General features: G+C 43.9%; 2 protein-coding genes across 2 annotated transcripts in view; one reads left to right on the top strand and one right to left on the bottom strand.

The window, feature by feature from the left end:
- Positions 1 to 721: 721 nt before the first annotated feature.
- Positions 722 to 13,306, top strand: LOC132767520 (solute carrier family 25 member 36-A-like). The gene is made up of 7 exons (XM_060762586.2): positions 722 to 861; positions 6,384 to 6,560; positions 6,726 to 6,803; positions 7,736 to 7,836; positions 9,053 to 9,119; positions 9,938 to 10,221; positions 10,372 to 13,306. Exons 1-7 carry the CDS (start codon positions 818 to 820, stop codon positions 10,566 to 10,568), a joined length of 948 nt encoding a protein of 315 aa, XP_060618569.2. The 5' UTR covers positions 722 to 817; the 3' UTR covers positions 10,569 to 13,306.
- Positions 13,307 to 14,845: 1,539 nt separating this feature from the next.
- CLSTN3 (calsyntenin 3) overlaps positions 14,846 to 18,026 on the bottom strand; it is a 42,440-nt gene continuing 39,259 nt past the window's right edge. The window contains exons 17-18 of the mRNA XM_060762578.2: positions 15,989 to 16,206; positions 14,846 to 15,884 (exon numbers count right to left, since the gene is read on the bottom strand). Coding sequence (XP_060618561.2) covers positions 15,717 to 15,884; positions 15,989 to 16,206 — 386 coding nt within the window. The 3' untranslated portion in view covers positions 14,846 to 15,716. The remainder of the gene's footprint in view (positions 15,885 to 15,988; positions 16,207 to 18,026) is intronic.

Below are 18,026 nucleotides of genomic sequence, written 5' to 3'. Positions count from 1 at the left end.
GCCCTAGCTGTGAAAATGTAATCAATCTAGGCCCCTTCCACACAGCTGAATAAAATCCTACATTTTCTGGTTTGAACTCAGATATATGGCAGCGTGGATTCCGATAACCCAGTTCAAAGCAGATATTGTGGGATTTTCTGCCTTGATATTCTGGGACATAGGGCTGTGTGGAAAGGCCTCCCAGATGAGCAGAGAGATAAATCTCCAAAAAGGATACTAAGCACTAACTGATCTGGGAGTGTTCTGCAACAGACAGTTGGCAAGAGTTACACCAGTGGGATCCAGTTGCACATGGCTGCAGAAATTCCTTAGGGTGCTTCCCTAGGTCAGTGTAAAGTTACACATTAATTAGGGAGGTTCCACACAGCCCCCTCTATCCCAGAATATTAAGACAGAAAAATCCCACAATATCCTCTTTGAACTGCATTTTTTTGAGTCTACACTCAGATAATGTGGGATTTTCTGCCTTAATATTCTGGGATATAGGGCTGTCTGGAAAGCCCAATAGATGCATGAATCCAGACCACCTGAATGGGTTTTCAGACAGTTTGAGTAGGTTTTCCTTTCTGTCCCACCAACTTCACTGCCAGAGGCAAAGGTAGGGCAGCCGGCCTTGGGCAGCGACCAATCAAAGACCACTCTTGGCTGCAGCAGGGGGAGGGAAGGAGAGGGCACTCCTTCCGGGCCCCGCCCAGCCGGCGCACGAGGAGGGGGCGTGGCTTTCCAGAGCCGCCCCTTCCCCGCGTGCCACCACTGCCTGCCCGGGCCCTGCGCGCGCGGGACAGAGACTCCAGGGTCTTGCAAAGGATTGCAAAGGATGCCTCCAAGACGAAGCCGGGCGCTTGACCTAGTGGCGGGCGGGTGAGTTTGGAGCCGGGCAGATGGGGAGGGTCTTGGGATGGATTTTAGCCCCTTCCTTTGCAAAAGACCAGCAGGGAGCCCAAAGGGCCTGCATGTGGTCGCGTACGGGGCTTTTCCTGCAGAGGTCACATGGGGGTCTCAGTCCTGGGAGATTCTCACACTGGCACACTGTGGAAGAGTTGCTATGGGGCCTTCCAGACAAGCTCTATATCCCAGGATCAGATCCCAGGGTTTCTGTTTATCCCAGATTATCTAGTAGTGTGGACTCATATAATCCGGTTTAAAGCAGAAAACCTGGGATCAGATCCTGAGATATAGGGTCTGTCTGGGAAGACTATCTGATTTTGGCTGCTGTCTCTTGTGGAATCCTGGCATTTGCCATTCTCATCCAGAGAATTTACTGGGACCCTTTCTACACTGTCCTTATATCCCAGGATCTGAACCCTGATTTTTTCTTGTCCCAGATTATCTGACAATGGGGACTCCTATAATCCAGTTTAAAGCATATAATCTGAGATCAGATCCTGGGATATAGGGCAGTGTAGATCCAGCCTGGACTTCACTAAATTTTACAAACTCCAGAATTTTGCAGGAAATTTCCACAGTATTTCAAATGAAACCACATGGCTTTCAGAGCATCCTGTGCCAATCTCCTTATCACTGGAGTTGCTTCATGCACCTTGCGTATTGACGTAGTAGTTTGGGCGTTGGAATGGGAACCCTTCCACACTGCCTTATAATCCAGATGACCAAAACAGGTAATCTGGATTTTATATGGCAGTATAGAAGGGAGAGCAGGGTTTGACTCCCAACTCAGGCCCCATCTGCACTGCCATATAATCCAGTTCAAAGCAGATATTCTGGATTTTATGTGGCAACGTAGAAGGGGCCTATGACTTTGAAGACCAGGGTTTGACTCCCCACCCAGTGTTTTAAACTTTTAATCCTTGGAACTCACCCTGCCCAAATACTGTGACCTTATATTGGTTGGTGTGTTTATTTATATGGTTTTTGTATATTATTATTATTATTACATGTTAGTATTTTATGTTGTATTTTTGCTATGCTGTACTATTGGGCTTGGCCTGATGTAAGCCGCCCCGAGTCCCCTTGGGGAGATGGTGGCGGGATATAAATAAATAAATAAATAAATAAATAATAATAATAATTATTATTATTAGGATTTCATCCCACAGGTTCTAGTCTCCATTACCATGCGCTTTGGAAATGGAATCCTATGGAGGCCATCACATGATGTAAGGACACTTCCAGTATGACTCCGTGAGGCTCCGTTTCCACAGCACATGGAAACGGAGCACTAAACACATCTGCAGGGTCATAGAATCATAGAGTTGGAAGAGACCTCATGGGCCATCCAGTCCAACCCCCTGCCAAGAAGCAGGAATAGTGCATTCAGAGCACCCTTGACAGATGGCCATCCAGCCTCTGCTTAAAAGCTTCCAAAGAAGGAGCCTCCACCACATTCCGGGGCAGAGAGTTCCACTGCTGAACGGCTCTCACAGTCAGGAAATTCTTCCTCATGTTCAGATGGAATCTCTTTTCTCATAGTTTGAAGCCATTGTTCTGCGTCCTAGTCTCCAGGGCAGCAGAAAACAAGCTTGCTCCCTCCTTCCTATGACTTCATCTCACATATTTGTACATGGCTATCATATCCCCTCTCAGCCTTCTCTTCTTCAGGCTAAACATGCCCAGCTCTTTAAGCCGCTCCTCATAGGGCTTGTTCTCCAGACCCTTGATCATTTTAGTCGCCCTCCTCTGGACACATTACAGCTTGTCAACATCTCTCATCAACTGTGGTGCCCAGAATTGGACACAATATTCCAGGTGTGGTCTAACCAAGGCATAATACAGGGGTAGCATTACTTCCCTAGATCTAGGCACTATGCTCCTATTGATGCAGGCCAAAATCCCATTGGCTTTTTTTGTCGCCACATCACATTGTTGGCTTGCGTTTAACAGAAAATACTGTGTTTTCTTATGGTCTTTGGGGACCCCTCTGGCACCCCTTCAGGATCCCCAGGTTGAGGAACACTACTTTAGGTGCTTGGCTCAATGGGGAATCTTTTTTGTTTCTCTGATAGCACTCGTATTAGTTGTCCATCACAATATCTTAGAACAGAGCTTTCCAAACATTGCATGCTGGTAACATACTCTTTAGACATGCATTATTTTGCAGCACTGTAATTCAATTTTACTAACGAACTGGAGATGAAACCAACCCAATAATAATAATAATAATCATCATCATCATCATCATCATCATCATCTTTATTTATATCCCGCCACCATCTCCCCAAGGGGACTCGGGGCGGCTATAAGAGATATAAGAGATAATGAATTAATACATAAATTGTAATAATAAAAAGGGGGGACCATGACCTTTAATTTATTTATTTTTAAAAATATCGGATTTGTAAGGCGACAAAACTTTTTAAGATTTCTTGTCATGTTCACATTCCACACATACACACTGCAGCTGGCATGCTGACATGTTGTGACGCACAGTTTGGAAAGCTCTGCCAAAGGCCCCTTCTACACTGCATATAAATACAGATTATCTGCTTTGAACTGGATTATATGTTAGTGTGGACTCATGTAATCCAGTTCCAAGCATATAATTTGGATTATCTGCTTTGATAATCTGGATTATATGGCAGTATAGAAATGGCCTTACTCTCCATCACTTTTTTCATTGTCCTGTTCAAGTAGGAAATATTAAAGAGTGTGTGTCGGGGGTCTTCTGCATGTTTTTCTTGCTTTTGTTGCTGTCTTCATGCTCAAGGGGCAGAGAAGGTAAATCAGCCTTGGCATAAGAAAGAGGCTTTGGCTTTGATCCTTAGTTGCGGACCTTGGCACTTGCCCAGTGCTGCCACTTCAGGAGGATTATCATCTTTGGGCATCTGCTGAGATGGTTCCCCTTTCCTCCAAATTAATTTGAGTGAGAGTAGTCTAAGAATTGCAAGGTAGATATAGCAGTCCCTGTCTGGCTGGACACCAACAATGTCAGCCATGTGCTCGGCTAAGGAGCACATTCAGGGAAGCATGCTCTCCAGCATTAGGAGAGGGGGCTTGTTGAGTTAGGTATCTCTATTCTGGGGCAGGGCTTGCACTAGAATATATGGGGAATGAAGCACATGAAGCAACTTCATTATGCAACAGTGTTCATGATACTCGGGCCTCCTCCCCCTTTCTCTCTGGACTTTAGCACACTGGGCAGCTCTGCGCATATCGGGCCCAAGACGTCAGCAACTGACATTGAGTTGCAAACCCAGATGGTGCAATTGTGACGCACATCCATACAGAAATAGCAGTATGTGCGGAGGAGCAAGGTTGAGAGGGCCTGTTTCAGTTTGGATAGGATACAAGTATTTCTTGTTCGCATAGCCAGGCCCCTTCCACACAGTTGAATAAAAACCCCCATTATCTGCTTTGAACTGGAATATATGGCAGTGTGGACTCAGATAAACCAGTTCAAAGCCGGTATTGTGGGATTTCCTGCCTTGGCATTCTATGATATAGGGCTGCGTGGAACGATCCCCAGTTATCCTGCAAATAGTCTTCAACTGCAAGCAGCCTCTGCTTAAATATGTTTGAAGCACAATATGCTATTGCCATCTTGGCCTGCTAAAAGAGCATTTCCATGGCCCATCCACACAGCCATGGGCTACTAATTGCCAGAGGAGGGTGACTCAAACGTTCAAAGGTCTGGAAACCATGAATCCCTGTTAGGAGCAACTTAAAGAGTGGGTATGTTTAGCCTGCACAAGAGAAGGCTGAAAGGAGACATAACTACCAGGTATAAATATGTGAAAGGTTGCCATAAGGAAGAGGAAGCAGACTCTTCCTTATGGCATCCTGAGCAATGGGTTCAAATAACAGGAACAGAGATTCCACCTGGACCCTAGGAAGAACTTCCTGTTCAACAGTGGAACTCTCTGCCTCTGAGTGTCATGGAGGCTCCTTTATTAGAGTCTTTTAAATAGAGGCTGGATGACCATCCGTTGGGGTGCTTTGTTTATGTGTTTCCTGCATGGCAGAGGGTTGGACTAGATGGCCTTTGTGGTCTTTTCTAACTCTATGAGTCTATGTCCCCACCCATTTTTAGGATTAAATTTGAAAATACAATTTGTCAAGTTCACACTCTATATATAGCAAGATTAAAATGCTTTGATTCATCAGTCTTGCCAGCTGTAAATCCTTAGTCGTGTAGAGCACACTGTCCTTGGCTGGTGACATTTACTATTCCATTGGGAAACAGTCCTTCGCAAGATCCAAGATAGTTGGCATGTATGCATCTGTTGCAGTCATCTGCACAGCAAGCACATTTTTGCCACCGAATGTCTGTTGCACTGGTTCTCTGAGCAGTGTAGATTTTCTTACTTCAATCACATTTTGCCACATATACTAGAACCTTGACTTAAGAGAATCCTGACTTAAGAGTTATTTGAATTAAGAGTCATCACCTGGCTTTTTTGACATGCAAGCGATATTTTTGAGTTAAGAGCTAGTGCCAGAGGGAGTGCTAGCATGAGAGTACAGGGTTTTAAAGCTTTAAGGGAGCAGCATTTGTGCCCTGTTCGTCTGTGCCCTTATTCCTCGTGTTCTTTTCCGTTTTTGCGAGATTGCTGTCTGCTTTTTTCTTGTCCGCTTTGAGGAACTTTGAATTAGTTGATATTGTGTGGTTTTTATTCCTGGCATGTTTGGCTTCATGAAGAGAGAGAGGGAGAGAACAAGAGAGGGATGGAGTACAGAATGAAAAAAAAAAGATATTTCCACCTCTTCACTTTGTACTATGTGCCTCCTTGTCACAACTTTGTGCTTCTATCATTTTAAAGTTGATCTTTCTTTTTATTGTTCCATGTAAATATGCATTTATGTACATTATATGTTATTTACTAACCATCCCCTGCCACGCATTGTTGTGGCCCAGTCTGTGTGTGTATATATTTGTGTATCTGTGTATATATGTGGTTTTGTGCATGTTTTGTAAATTTTTTTTTGGCTTTTTTAAGTCTCTTCCACTCTGTTTTTCAGGGTTTTTTTTATGAGTGATGGTCACTCATTGGCCTGATAGGTGTATTGTGTCCAAATTTGGTGTCAATTCCCTCAGTAGTTTTTGAGTTATGTTAATCCCACAAACAAACATTACATTTTTATTTATATAGACAAAGTACATATTTTTATTCAAAAACATGTAACATAAATGGAAATAGGGGGCCCAGAACGACTTAATAGCATTTCAATGTGAAATTTTGCTTTGAGATAAGATCAATTTGAATTAAGAGCTCAATCACAAAACAAATTAAACTCTTAACCCACGGTATCATTGTATTATATTGCATATATTTAGCAAACTGCTTTAAAATGCAGTGTGTGAAGAACCTTTGGAAATTCTGGAAAGGCATGTTCTTTAAGAGCAGAGTTGTTCTCACAAGATATCCTATGAACACCAATTGGGGAAACAGACACTGACTCTGGATCTTCTCTTTCTCCTTCTCCAGATTGGGTGGCACAGCTGGAGCCATCTTGACTTGCCCGCTGGAGGTAGTGAAGACCCGCCTGCAGTCCTCCTCTTGGGCCCTGAGGCCTATCTGCTTCCCAGCAGTGGAGCTGCAAGGGCTGAATGGGGCTCTGATCCGCCCTGGAGGCCCCTCTGGAGGCATCCTTCACCTGTTGAGGTGAGAAAGGTTGGGCATCAGGCATTGCCTTCAGGTGAAAGAGGAGCCTTTCTTCCCTGACTTCAGCAGAGAAGGCAGATCTTCTTTCCTTCAGCCAAAGGGAAGGGCACACAATAACCCCTTTTCTTGTCTTTTCCTTTGTTTTCCCTTCATTTCATTTCACAGAACAATTCTAGAAAAGGAAGGCATTCGTTCCCTGTTTCGAGGCCTGGGACCTAATCTTGTCGGAGTTGCTCCTTCCAGGTAAAATCACCTGATTCCCATCCCAAGGGAACATTAGTTGGCATTGTCTTTGCAACTCATCTAATGGGCAAAAAGGGTCACACACACATCTTGACACACAAAGATGTAACAGTGTCCTGACGGAAAGGAAGGGCTGTTGCATTGTTTGCACCAAGATCTTGTGGAATAATTCTGTCCCAGAATGACGGCCAAACCATCAAGCTGTATATTTATTTATTGTAATGGTTATGTCATTCTCCCCCAGCCAAGTGGAAATTAAGGCCGTTCACATTAATACAAAAAGCAAACAAAAAGATTAAATATAGAATCAAAATTAAATTCAGGATGTAGTGAAAGTAACAATTTAAAAACAGCATTATTGAAAATACAGCATCCAGCTGAGTTCCTTCTTCAACAATTGTCAAAAAACTTGCAGATTAAGTAATTTTGAACAAAATGTCTCTTATGCTATTTATGCTAACTCCTTTGTTAATGAAGAAAGCAAAGCATTTGTGACTCAAATGAGCATTTGGGCCACTTTAGACTTAAGGAGCCGCAGTGGCTCACTGGGTTAAACCCTTGTGCTGGCTGTACTGCTGATCTAGAGACCTGAAGGTCGGTGGTTGAAATCCACAAGAAGGGATGAGCTCCCATCTGTCAGCCCCAGCTTGTCATGCAAGGGTATGAGAGAAGCCTCCCACAGGATGATAACAGATTTGGGCATCCCATGCCAATTCTCTCACACCAGAAGTAACTTGCAGTATATTCTCAATTTGCTTCTGACACGATTAAAAAAAACTTTAAACTTCATATTCTCAGTGTAAGCCAATCATAAAAAGAAGCATTTCAAGGACTTTTTGATCTGAACAAGATATTAAAATTCAATTTATAGTTTTGGTTTCTGTTGTAAAAGTAGTTTAAATATATTAATTGCTTCTTTCCCCCTCTTCTAGAGCCATATATTTTGCTGCATATTCAGAAGCGAAGGAGAAATTGAACACAGTACTTGTGCCAGAGTCCAAGAAAGTCCACATGCTTTCAGCAGCTTGTGCAGGTCAGTCTATGCCTCATGTCGTGGTATTCTTAGATTACTTAATGTGCTGTAATCTTAAGTTTTCATGGAAGATATGCCAAAAAAATTGGAAAACCAATGGTCACACGACCTTTTGGAAAATGAAAATCTCCAGAATCATTTTGGAGATTTTAAGAAAGGAATACCTTGTTAGAAGTCACAACCCTTTGAAAAATGATGCCATAACCTCTTGGTAAAAAGCATGATCTGTTAGAGTTATAACCCTTTGGAAAAAAAGGTATTCACCAGCATTCATGTAAGGCAACTAGGTTTCTCAGCTGTTAAACAGATGTACCTAGGTATGTCTTTGAACAAAGATATGCCAATGCACGAACATAGGGACAAAGATAAGCCAATGCACGAACATAGGGACAAAGATATGCCAATGCACGAACATAGGGACAAAGATATGCCAATGCACGAACATATATATATTCAGCAAAGTGGACCAAAAACATCGACTCTCCCTTAAAATATCTTTGCCCTTAAATGATGCTCTCAAGAGACCAAGAGTCTTCTTTAAAAGTAGCAGTTAGTTTACCCACAAACTTCATGTATTCAGCATACAGGTACTTTGCTTATCAATCCAGTTACAATAGGATTTGAAGTAGTTTCTCTGTGTAGGTAACATGGGGCTTATTTCTTATAATCAATAGCCCATAATCTAAAGCATCTCTCTGTTTTGAGAGCGTAATAGAGTCTCTGTCTAGTCTGAAAGTCTAAGTCTCTAAGCATATAGTCTCTACATTGAAGTCTGAAGCAAACTGTATCTAAAACAGAGTCTGAGTCTGGAACATGCCCAGACTTGATCACGTAGTCTGCAGCCCCTCCCACAACAAAGAGATTAAAACTGCAGACCCATATACACATATACAGTACAGTAAGCAATTATATACATAACAAATAACTAGTGGAGGTTTGAGAAGGTTGCCGTTTCCAAAGAAAAGAGAGTTAGGAAAAGGAGGGTGTGACATTTCTAGCAAACTGAAGACACAGCTAAAATGAGGCACCATTAAGCTTACTTTAAACACTTTAAGGTGCCACTGGCATCCATGAAAGAGTTTTTTAAGTTTATGATATTCTCCTATTACAATCAGATGAGTATAAAACGATTAAACTCTGGCTGGATTTGTCTCTAATAGACCTTAGAGATCGTCCAGAAACCATCAAGTTCCATGCTTGTATCTCCTCTTTGCAGGGGTTACTTCTGCCACTTTGACCAACCCCATCTGGCTGGTAAAGACCAGGATGCAACTGGAGGCCAGGTAAGGAAATCATAACTTTTCAGTTCCTTTTGGACAGAATTTTTTCCTGGGTGCCATTAGGAAGACAAGGCCTTGTGAAGATAAAAGTAATTGGTAGGGTGACCACATCATTCAGCTCTTCATAGGCATGGGAAGCCCGGGGTACAGGATGCAGAAGAAACTTGGTTTTGCTTCTTCCGAAGTCCCTCAGCTCTCCACAGATAAACATGTCCTGGGTAAATTTTTGCAGAGCTAAGGAATAGGGCTGCATTTGCTCATATAATTTTCTGTGACTACTGATAACTAGAATCAGAAGAAATTGTAAAAATTTGCTAACACTGCAAAATGAGGAATTATACAAAACTACAAGCTACAGAATTTTGGGTGCAAATAAATCAAATTTGGGGCACATATTGTTGATTGTATTCGTTAGTACAGAGCCCGCGGTGGTGCAGCGGGTTAAACCACTGAGCTGATGAACTTACTGACTGAAAGATCGGTGGTTTGAATCCAAGGAGTGGGGTGAGCTCCCGCTGTTAGTCCCAGCTTCTGCCAACCTAGCAGTTCAAAAACATGCAAATCTGAGTAGATCAATAGGTACCGCTATGGCAGGAAGGTAATGGTGCTCCATGCAGTCATGGCTACATGACCTTGGAGGCATCTATGAACAACGCCAGCTCATCAGCTTAGAAATGGAGATGAGCACCAACCCCCAGAGTTGGACACAACTAGACTTAATATCAAGGGAAAACATATTTGTTAGCAATGTGAGGGTACTGAACTTATGGTTGTTGATGGATGTGGGTTCCTAAGCCCCTTTCCCCCCACTCTTCTTGCAGGGCCAGAGGTGAGAGTCGTGCCAATGGCCTTCAGTGCGCGATGCGAGTTTACTACACTGAAGGCTTGCGAGGCTTTTACCGTGGGATTACTGCCTCATATGCTGGCGTCTCAGAAACTATAATCCATTTTGTGATCTATGAAGCGCTGAAGCAACGGCTTAGAGAGGATCAGGCTTTCCTGGCCCCATCCCTCCCCCTTTCACACAACAGCCAGGACTTCTGTAGGCTGATGGCTGCAGCCGCCATCTCTAAAACGTGTGCCTCATGCATTGCCTACCCACACGGTGAGTTGCTCTCATTCCATGCTTTCCTCAAGATCTGTCTGCCCTGGATGGGGGGGAGTGGAGAGTTTCCTGGCAGCTGCCTTTCCCCTAGAAAATAAGAAGTTATGTTTGCTCACCTCTGCTTTTTTTTCACCTGTCTGTTCTCCGCAGAGGTCATCCGAACAAGGCTGAGAGAGGAGGGCTCACGCTATCGCTCCTTTGTGCAAACCATGCAACTTGTTGTCAGAGAAGAAGGTTTCCCAGCTCTTTACCGTGGGCTCCTGCCCCATCTGATGCGCCAGATCCCCAATGCTGCTATCGTCATGGTCACCTATGAACTGATCATTTACTTGGCAAGAGGAACGTGACTCTCTCTCCCCCCTTTCTAACATTTGGTTAAGGTGATTCACAGTATTTATTAAGCATGTGCATTGGGGCCAAAAGGCACGCTGTTTTGGGTCTGTTTTTGTCTGACCCTGACTCGAAAGGGGAGGTATGTTTCCGTTTTCATTCGGTACAGATTGGCTACAATGGGAAACTTTAAGAGCTCAATCCTCAGCCATTTTAAGGTCTATGTACATGAAATCTACCTCAGTTGGAGACCCAATTTACAACTGCAGGCCTGCCAAGTTTCAAAACAATTCACCAATCTAGTGATTTTTCAAGAATTGTTTTCTAAAATAAGACATACTGCAAGAATTGTAGTCGTCGCTTGTGTCCATTCTCAGCCAATCAGAGCATGGACATCACCAGGCTTTTTATTGGCTGGGAGACACACACAGAGAGAAAAACTTCCACTCCCGTCATACTCCCTAAGGCCACCCTATGCAAGTGCCAATTGAAAAGTGAGTTTCCAGGACCTTCTCTGGAAGAGGAGGAAAATTTCCAATAAATTATTATTTTATTATTTACAGTATTTATATTCTTCCCTTCTCACCCCGAAGGGGACTCAGGGCAGATCACAATGTACATATACACAGCAAACATTAAATGCCGTTTTTGACATACAAGACATACAGGCAGATAGAGGCCTTTCAGCAGCTCTTCCATTTCGGATCCTGGAGGTTGCTCGATTCGGCCATGGGGGACCTGTCACTTCATCAACTATGACGCCGAGCCTTTTTGATCGTAGTATTTCCTCCTTGCTCTCTAGCATTTTTATGGTGTCATAAATTAGCCTCCCTGCTTTCAGCGGTCCCTAATTCCTCTATTCACAGCTCACAGCTGTTTTCGGACTGCTTAGGTCAACAGTGAGCTGGGCATTTTTAACAGCTATTTTTTTAACAGCTATTAACAGTCGGGCACTCAACCCAGACTCGGGCTTCAAACTTGCCACCTTTCAGTCGGCAGTGATTTATTGCAGCTGATTAACCAGTTGTGCTACCAGCCCGGCCCTTCTGGAGGCAACTTCTTCTGAGGAGAGAAAAAGATGCCACATATTCTCCTGCCTCATTTTGTGAACTTATCTCTTTCCGAAAATATAGTCTCTCTGAATCTGTTACATTGGCCTTTTCGTCTCTCTCTTTCCCTTTCTGTTTTTGGAAATTTAACGAAAACGGCCTTCCAAAAATTACAAATCTTTTAGTTAACAGTTATTTGGACCCAAATCTAGTATTTATACTGTACCTTAATGTAATGCATTGCTTCCCTGTTATTTATATTGTGCCTTAATGTAATGCATTGTTTCCCTGTTGTATAGCTGAGCAATACTCTGCTAGAAAACCCTGAAGTCTGGCAGCCTCTCAGTAACACTTTCCTTGCCAGACTTAATAATTCCTGAAGATCTTTTTCCTGGTTCTCTGTCAGTCCCAGAAAGCATCCACAGACGAAGACATACACATGGATGAGAGATACAGGTGGAAAGACGCATAGCTCATCAAGGAGAAGCAACACTACAGAAATGTATCTGCCAAAAGTCCTGTTTACAGGCAGAGAGACTTTTCAGTGTCTCTGGCATGCTAGGCATACTGGTTGTGTCATTTCAGGCAGAGAAAAATGTTCTGCTCTACTTCTCCTGTGGCTTGAGCTAGGCTGGCAAATTGGCTGAGAAGATGCTGTTATAAGGAAAACAATGGGAGATTCTGTGGGGTGTGAAGTAGTGAATATTTTTGTTTGTCCTCCACTGGCAATACTTGCAACCAGAGTCCGACCCAGTGAGTTTCCCCTGCTCCTCCCCAAACAACTTCAAGGCACACAACAACAAGAAGATATGCAGGATGTCTACACGTTTACAGTGTATACAGATCCCCTGTTATTTGCTTTTTTTTTATGTCAGGAGCGACTTGAGAAACTGCAAGTCACTTCTGGTGTGAGAGAATTGGCCGTCTGCAAAGACATTGCCTAGGCGACGCCTAGATGTTTTGATGTCTTACCATCCCTGTGTGAGGATTCTCTCATGTCCCCGCATGGGGAGCTGGAGCTGACAGAGGGAGCTCAACCTGCTCTTCCTGGATTCGAACTGCTGACCTATCAGTCAGCAGTCCTGCTGGCACAAGGGTTTAACCCATTGCACCACCAGAGAACTAGAGTGTCATGGGAACATGAGATTAGTATGTCCTGGGATGTAGGAGCATTGAGTTCATTTCATCACTAAGCCATGGATGATAAGCCAGTCATCGACCAACCTCATACAGTTATTATGAGAATACGTGTGGAGAGAAGGAGGGCGGTATAAAGTGAGGAAAGATGGGGTATCAGTTTAGCTAATACACAAAAATAAGGGCGGGTGGTGAAGCTGAGTACTGGAAATTGTGGTCGCAGTTGGAGAGGGAGAGAAACTTGTGAGTAAAAGTTGCAGTTACCTTTTGTAGGCTTCTATATAGATTTCACATGCACATTTTGCCTTCTTAAGAGGAAAACAGGATCCAAAGAGAGTTTGGAAGGGGTGAGAGTATAATATACAGGCAGCTAATACGGGGATATCTTCCAAGAGGAAGGAAGGCTGCAGTGATGTGAAAAGCAACCGCTGTGCCTTCCAGTGCAAAGCTTTGTAGATGGACCTCTGGCTCTGACGTGCCGAAGAAAGGATGCAACAAATATAATGTAACTCTTTGTTTCCAAGTTCATAAAATGTTCATATTTTATTAATAAAACTGCAAAGCTGCAACATGGTTCTTTTCTCACAACACATCGTATTGTTGCCCAGAATTTGGATCTAGGCACCTCTACATTAGTGAAATAATCTTGAACTAAGGAAAGGCAGGGGATTTTCTGCCTATATGGCCTCAGGAACCACCTTTTAGAGTATGGACAGATAGAGGAAAGTGGAAGATGTTCCAGAAGCATTATCTCCTGACGTTTTGCCCACATCTATGGCAAGCATCCTCAGAGGTACATTGGAAATTAGACAAGGGTGGTTTATATATCTGTGGAATGTCCAGGTTGAGAGAAAGAACTCTTGTCTGTTTGATGCAAGTGTGAATGTTGCAATTGCCCACCTTAATTAGTATTTAATGGCCTTGCAGCTGCAAAGTCTGGCTGGTTGTTGCCTGGGGCAATCCTTTGTTGGGAGGTGTTAGCTGACCCTGATAGTTTGATGTCTGGAATTCCCATTTTCAGATTGTTTTTTCTTTATTTACTGTCCTAATTTTTTTTTGAGTTTTTTAATACTGGTAGCCACATTTTGTTCATTTTCATAGTTGCCACCGTTCTTCAAAATTGTCCACATGCTTGTGAATTTCAATGGCTTCTCTGTGTAGTCTGACATGGTGCTTGTTAGAGTGGTCCAGCACTTCTCAAATAATATGCTGTCTCCAGTTTGGTTCCTCTAGTGCTCTAGAGCTGATATACCTCTGCTATTCCAATAAACCTCACAATCTCTGAGGATGCCTGCCACATAGAAGTTGGTGAGGAAAGTCTACAAGCATGCAGACAATTTCAAAAAACTGGCTACCAGTATTTTAAAAAATCTCTAAAACCAGGACACTAACTAAAGAGCAATACTAAGAAAAACAGGGGTATTCCAGATAGGAAACAACCAGGGCCAACTGACACCTCCCAACAAAGTATTCCTACAGGCAGGAAGCAGCCAGGCTTTGAAGCTGCAAGGCCATTCTGCAAGGCCATGAATGCCTTTGACAACACCTTGAAAGTGGAAGAATGCCACACATGTTTCTCTGGCCATCTCAGGTGCCAGCAACTCAACCCAAGCCCCCTTGCCTCCCTGGGAAGCATGCTTTCACAACCTGATCAGTCGCAAAGGGCATAGGAGACACTGGAAGCCCTACCATGCCTAGACAACATAACATGCCCCTGTGAAATTACCACCTCTGGAGCCAGTAGATAATGTGATTCTCCCTCTCTCCAGGAACATGGTAGTCCTCAGGGAAGTGTCCTGGTAAAACATCAACACTAGAGTCTCAACTCCCTAGCCTGAGGACTCTTAGTTCTTCTAATCATATCCCTAGTTCCCTTGACCTAAGTTCACTTCAATGTCTCCTCAGGATATGTTGTAGTCCATGGTGTGTATACAGGTGTTTTACAGCCTGTATCACACATGCCATGGCTGTGGATCCTCTGAAGTGATGTGATCAAGAACACGAGCCGGTGGTGATTTCTACCCAACTCTTGTTGCTCTAGCTTGAGGGGGTATAAATTAGAATAAATGTCCTAGTTTTTGAAGGAAAAGTCTCTAGCATGCAGGATCTTGACTTTTTAAAATTCTTTTTATTTTAAAATCTGTTCCATTCCCTTCTCCACATTGTTTTTCTTCACTTGTTTGAATATTATTGACAATTTTACAAAGCAACACAAGCAGCAGTTTTTTGTTTGTTTGCATCAAACAAGAAAACGAGAATAAACCTCAAACAACAACATTGAAAAAATATACAATATATATATATAGTATCTCGGGGTGTCCGATTAACCCCATGTGTCACCTCGCCCGAGCTCCCTTCTCATTTCTCTGCATTCCTGCTGCATAGGATGACAACCAAGGTCATCCTAACCTGGTGGGGTGGGAATTGGAGGTCCTTCTGCTAGAGAAGGAGGTCAGAAGTGTCCCACTTGAGTTTCAGCAAGACGGGAGGAGCCTAGGAAGAAAGATTATCCTTTTCTCGGGCATTGCTCTTGAAAAGGAGGTTGGGACAGGAGATGGAAGTGGGTCTGTGATGCAGTAGGCCAAAGCAACCACCCCAGGAAGCAAATTACAGGGCAGCAGGATTGGAGAGAAAGAAACCTGAGCCATAGGACCTAATCCACACATAACTCCCCCTTCAATTTGTTTGGCTTGCACTGGAGAACTGCCGGCAGATTGTGTCCCGTATTTACTCAGGGCAGGGAAAATGCCAATTAGATTTTCTGCCTCATGCATCAAAATGTTATACTTCCAGTGTGCAAACAGAGGAGGTCTGGAGAAAACAGAAGGGCAGGACAGAGAGTAGGAAGAGAAAGACGAGAAAGACGGTAAGGGGTTCGGTTATGTCCCCCGCCCCCCTCAAATACTAAACAACATCAGAACCTCCCTCTTGTTGGCATTCCACTTCCTCTCCCCCCACCCCACCCTCCACTGCATGCCTCTAGTAGCAGCAAGGGGCATCATGCTTGCCCACAATGCGCTGGCTCTCAGCAGCATCACTGCCAGGGCTGTCTGGTGAGTCAGAGCCACTGCTGTCCTCCTCTTCAGCTGCCTCTCGGGCCTTTGACTCTGTGCTTTCCGCCGCCCTCTCCTGGCAGTTCTGATATGACTGTGGAAGAGACAGAAGAGGTAGGCACAGTGACCCTCAGCTCTCCATCTCTGCCCCAAAAGGCCCCGTCCCACCATGAGCCCTCCGCTTCTCCCCCCACTCACCTCCATGGGGTTGACGATGATGGTGAGAGCAGAGTCGTCCCAGAACATCTCGCTCTCCTTGGCATGGGCCCCTCCTTGGCTCCCAGCAGATTCGCTTGTACACTCCCGCTCGCCCCCTCGCCTGTGCAAGGAGTGGATGCGTAGGATGCCCAGGATGACCATCAGGGCCAGGAAGCTGACACACACCACAATGATCACAGTAGCAGCGCTGGGGACCACTGCAGGGAAGAGAAGCACAAGCTCTGTCTAGTGGCCTCTGTGGCTGCTCACAACCTGGAGATCAGAGCCAAGGTCTTTAGGCGCTGCACCCAGTGTGCCACATATTTTGTTAGTTTTATATTGATGTGAGTTACTCTGAGTCCCTTTGAGAAGAGGGGGTGGGATACTACTACTACTACTACTAATAATAATAATAATAATAATGCCTGATTCTGGCAGTCCAAGCACAAGCCATTAGAACAAATGCAATCAAAGCCAAAATTGAAAAGTCAACAACAGATCCCAAATGTAGACTCTGCAAGGAAGCAGATGAAACAACAGATCACATCCTCAGCTGCTGCAAGAAGATCACGCAGACAGATTACAAGCAGAGGCATAACACCGTTGCTCAGCTGATTCATTGGAACTTGTGCCACAAATACTATCTGCCTGCAACAAAGAACTGATGGGATCACAAACCCGAAAAAGTTATGCAAAATGAACACATCAAACTACTCTGGGACTTCCAAATTCAGACTGACAGGAGCACAATACTCCTGACCTCACAATTGTGTTAAAAAAACAAAATATGGCTCATCAGTGTTGCAATCCCAGGCAACAGCAGGATTGAAGAGAAACAACTGGAAAAGCTGACACGATATGAGGATTTAAAGACTGGCACAAGCCAGTCAAGGTGGTCCCAGTGGTGATCGACACACTGGGTGCAGTGCCTAAAGACCTTGGCCTGCACTTAAACACAATAGGCGCTGACTAAATTACCATATGTCAGTGCAAAGGGCCACTCGCAGATACATCATATAGCTGCAAAAGGCAGATCCACCTTACTGGGATCTGCACGCATTATTCGCCGATACATCACACAGTCCTAGACACTTGGGAAGTGTCTGACGTGTGACCCAATACAACAGCCAGCAGAGTGATTTTGTTTGATGTGGACTCATCTTGTTGTGTTTCTAATGATGATGATGATGGTGATAATGATGCAACTCAGCCATTATCAGGACCTCAAAATCCAACTGCAAAGGCTCTGGCATAAACTAGGTGGTCCCAGTGGTAATCAGCACACTGGGTGTCGTGCCAAAAGATCTGAGCCGGTATTTGGAAACAATAAACATTGACAAAATCTTGATCTGTCAACTGCAAAAGGCTACCTTACTTGAATCTATGGGCATAATTCAAAAATACATCACACAGTCCTAAACGTTTGGGAAGTGTTCGACCTGTGATTTTGTGATACGAAATCCAGCATATATATCTTGTTTGCTGTGACATACTGTGTTTTTGTGTCAGTAAAATAATAATGATGATAATAATAATAATAATAATAATAATAATAATAACTGAAGAATAATTATTAGGTCCTAGATGCACCAGGACTGTGGCGCAGCTGGCTGGATGTCAGCAGCATTAAGATCACTACTGACTGAAAGATCATGAGTTCGAAGCCAGCCCGGATCGGAATGAGCTTCCAGCCAATTTGTGTAGCTTGTTGTCGACCTTTGCAACCTGAAAGACAGTTGCATCTGTCAAGTAGGAAATTTTAGTACCACCTATGTGTGGGAAGGGAAGGCTAATTTAACAAATTTATGAGGCCATAAACATCTCCAGCAAAGCATGCGTGGAATGCAGAAAGTACTTCATCAGTGTCGCAGATGGACAGTGAAACAACAGCTCCCCTGGTGGCTAGAAAATTGGAATGTTAAATAGCCTCTGACTGTCTATATGTGTTGTGTGTCTATGGCATTGAATGTTTGCCATGTATGTGTACATTGTAATCTGCCCTGAGTCTCCTGTGGGGTGAGAAGGGCGGAATATACAA

The sequence above is a fragment of the Anolis sagrei genome, chromosome 2, assembly GCF_037176765.1.
Source record: "Anolis sagrei isolate rAnoSag1 chromosome 2, rAnoSag1.mat, whole genome shotgun sequence".
Taxonomy (NCBI): Eukaryota; Metazoa; Chordata; class Lepidosauria; order Squamata; family Dactyloidae; genus Anolis; species Anolis sagrei.
Note: the sequence above shows the minus strand (reverse complement) of the source record. Positions and strands in the feature narration are given on the sequence as shown.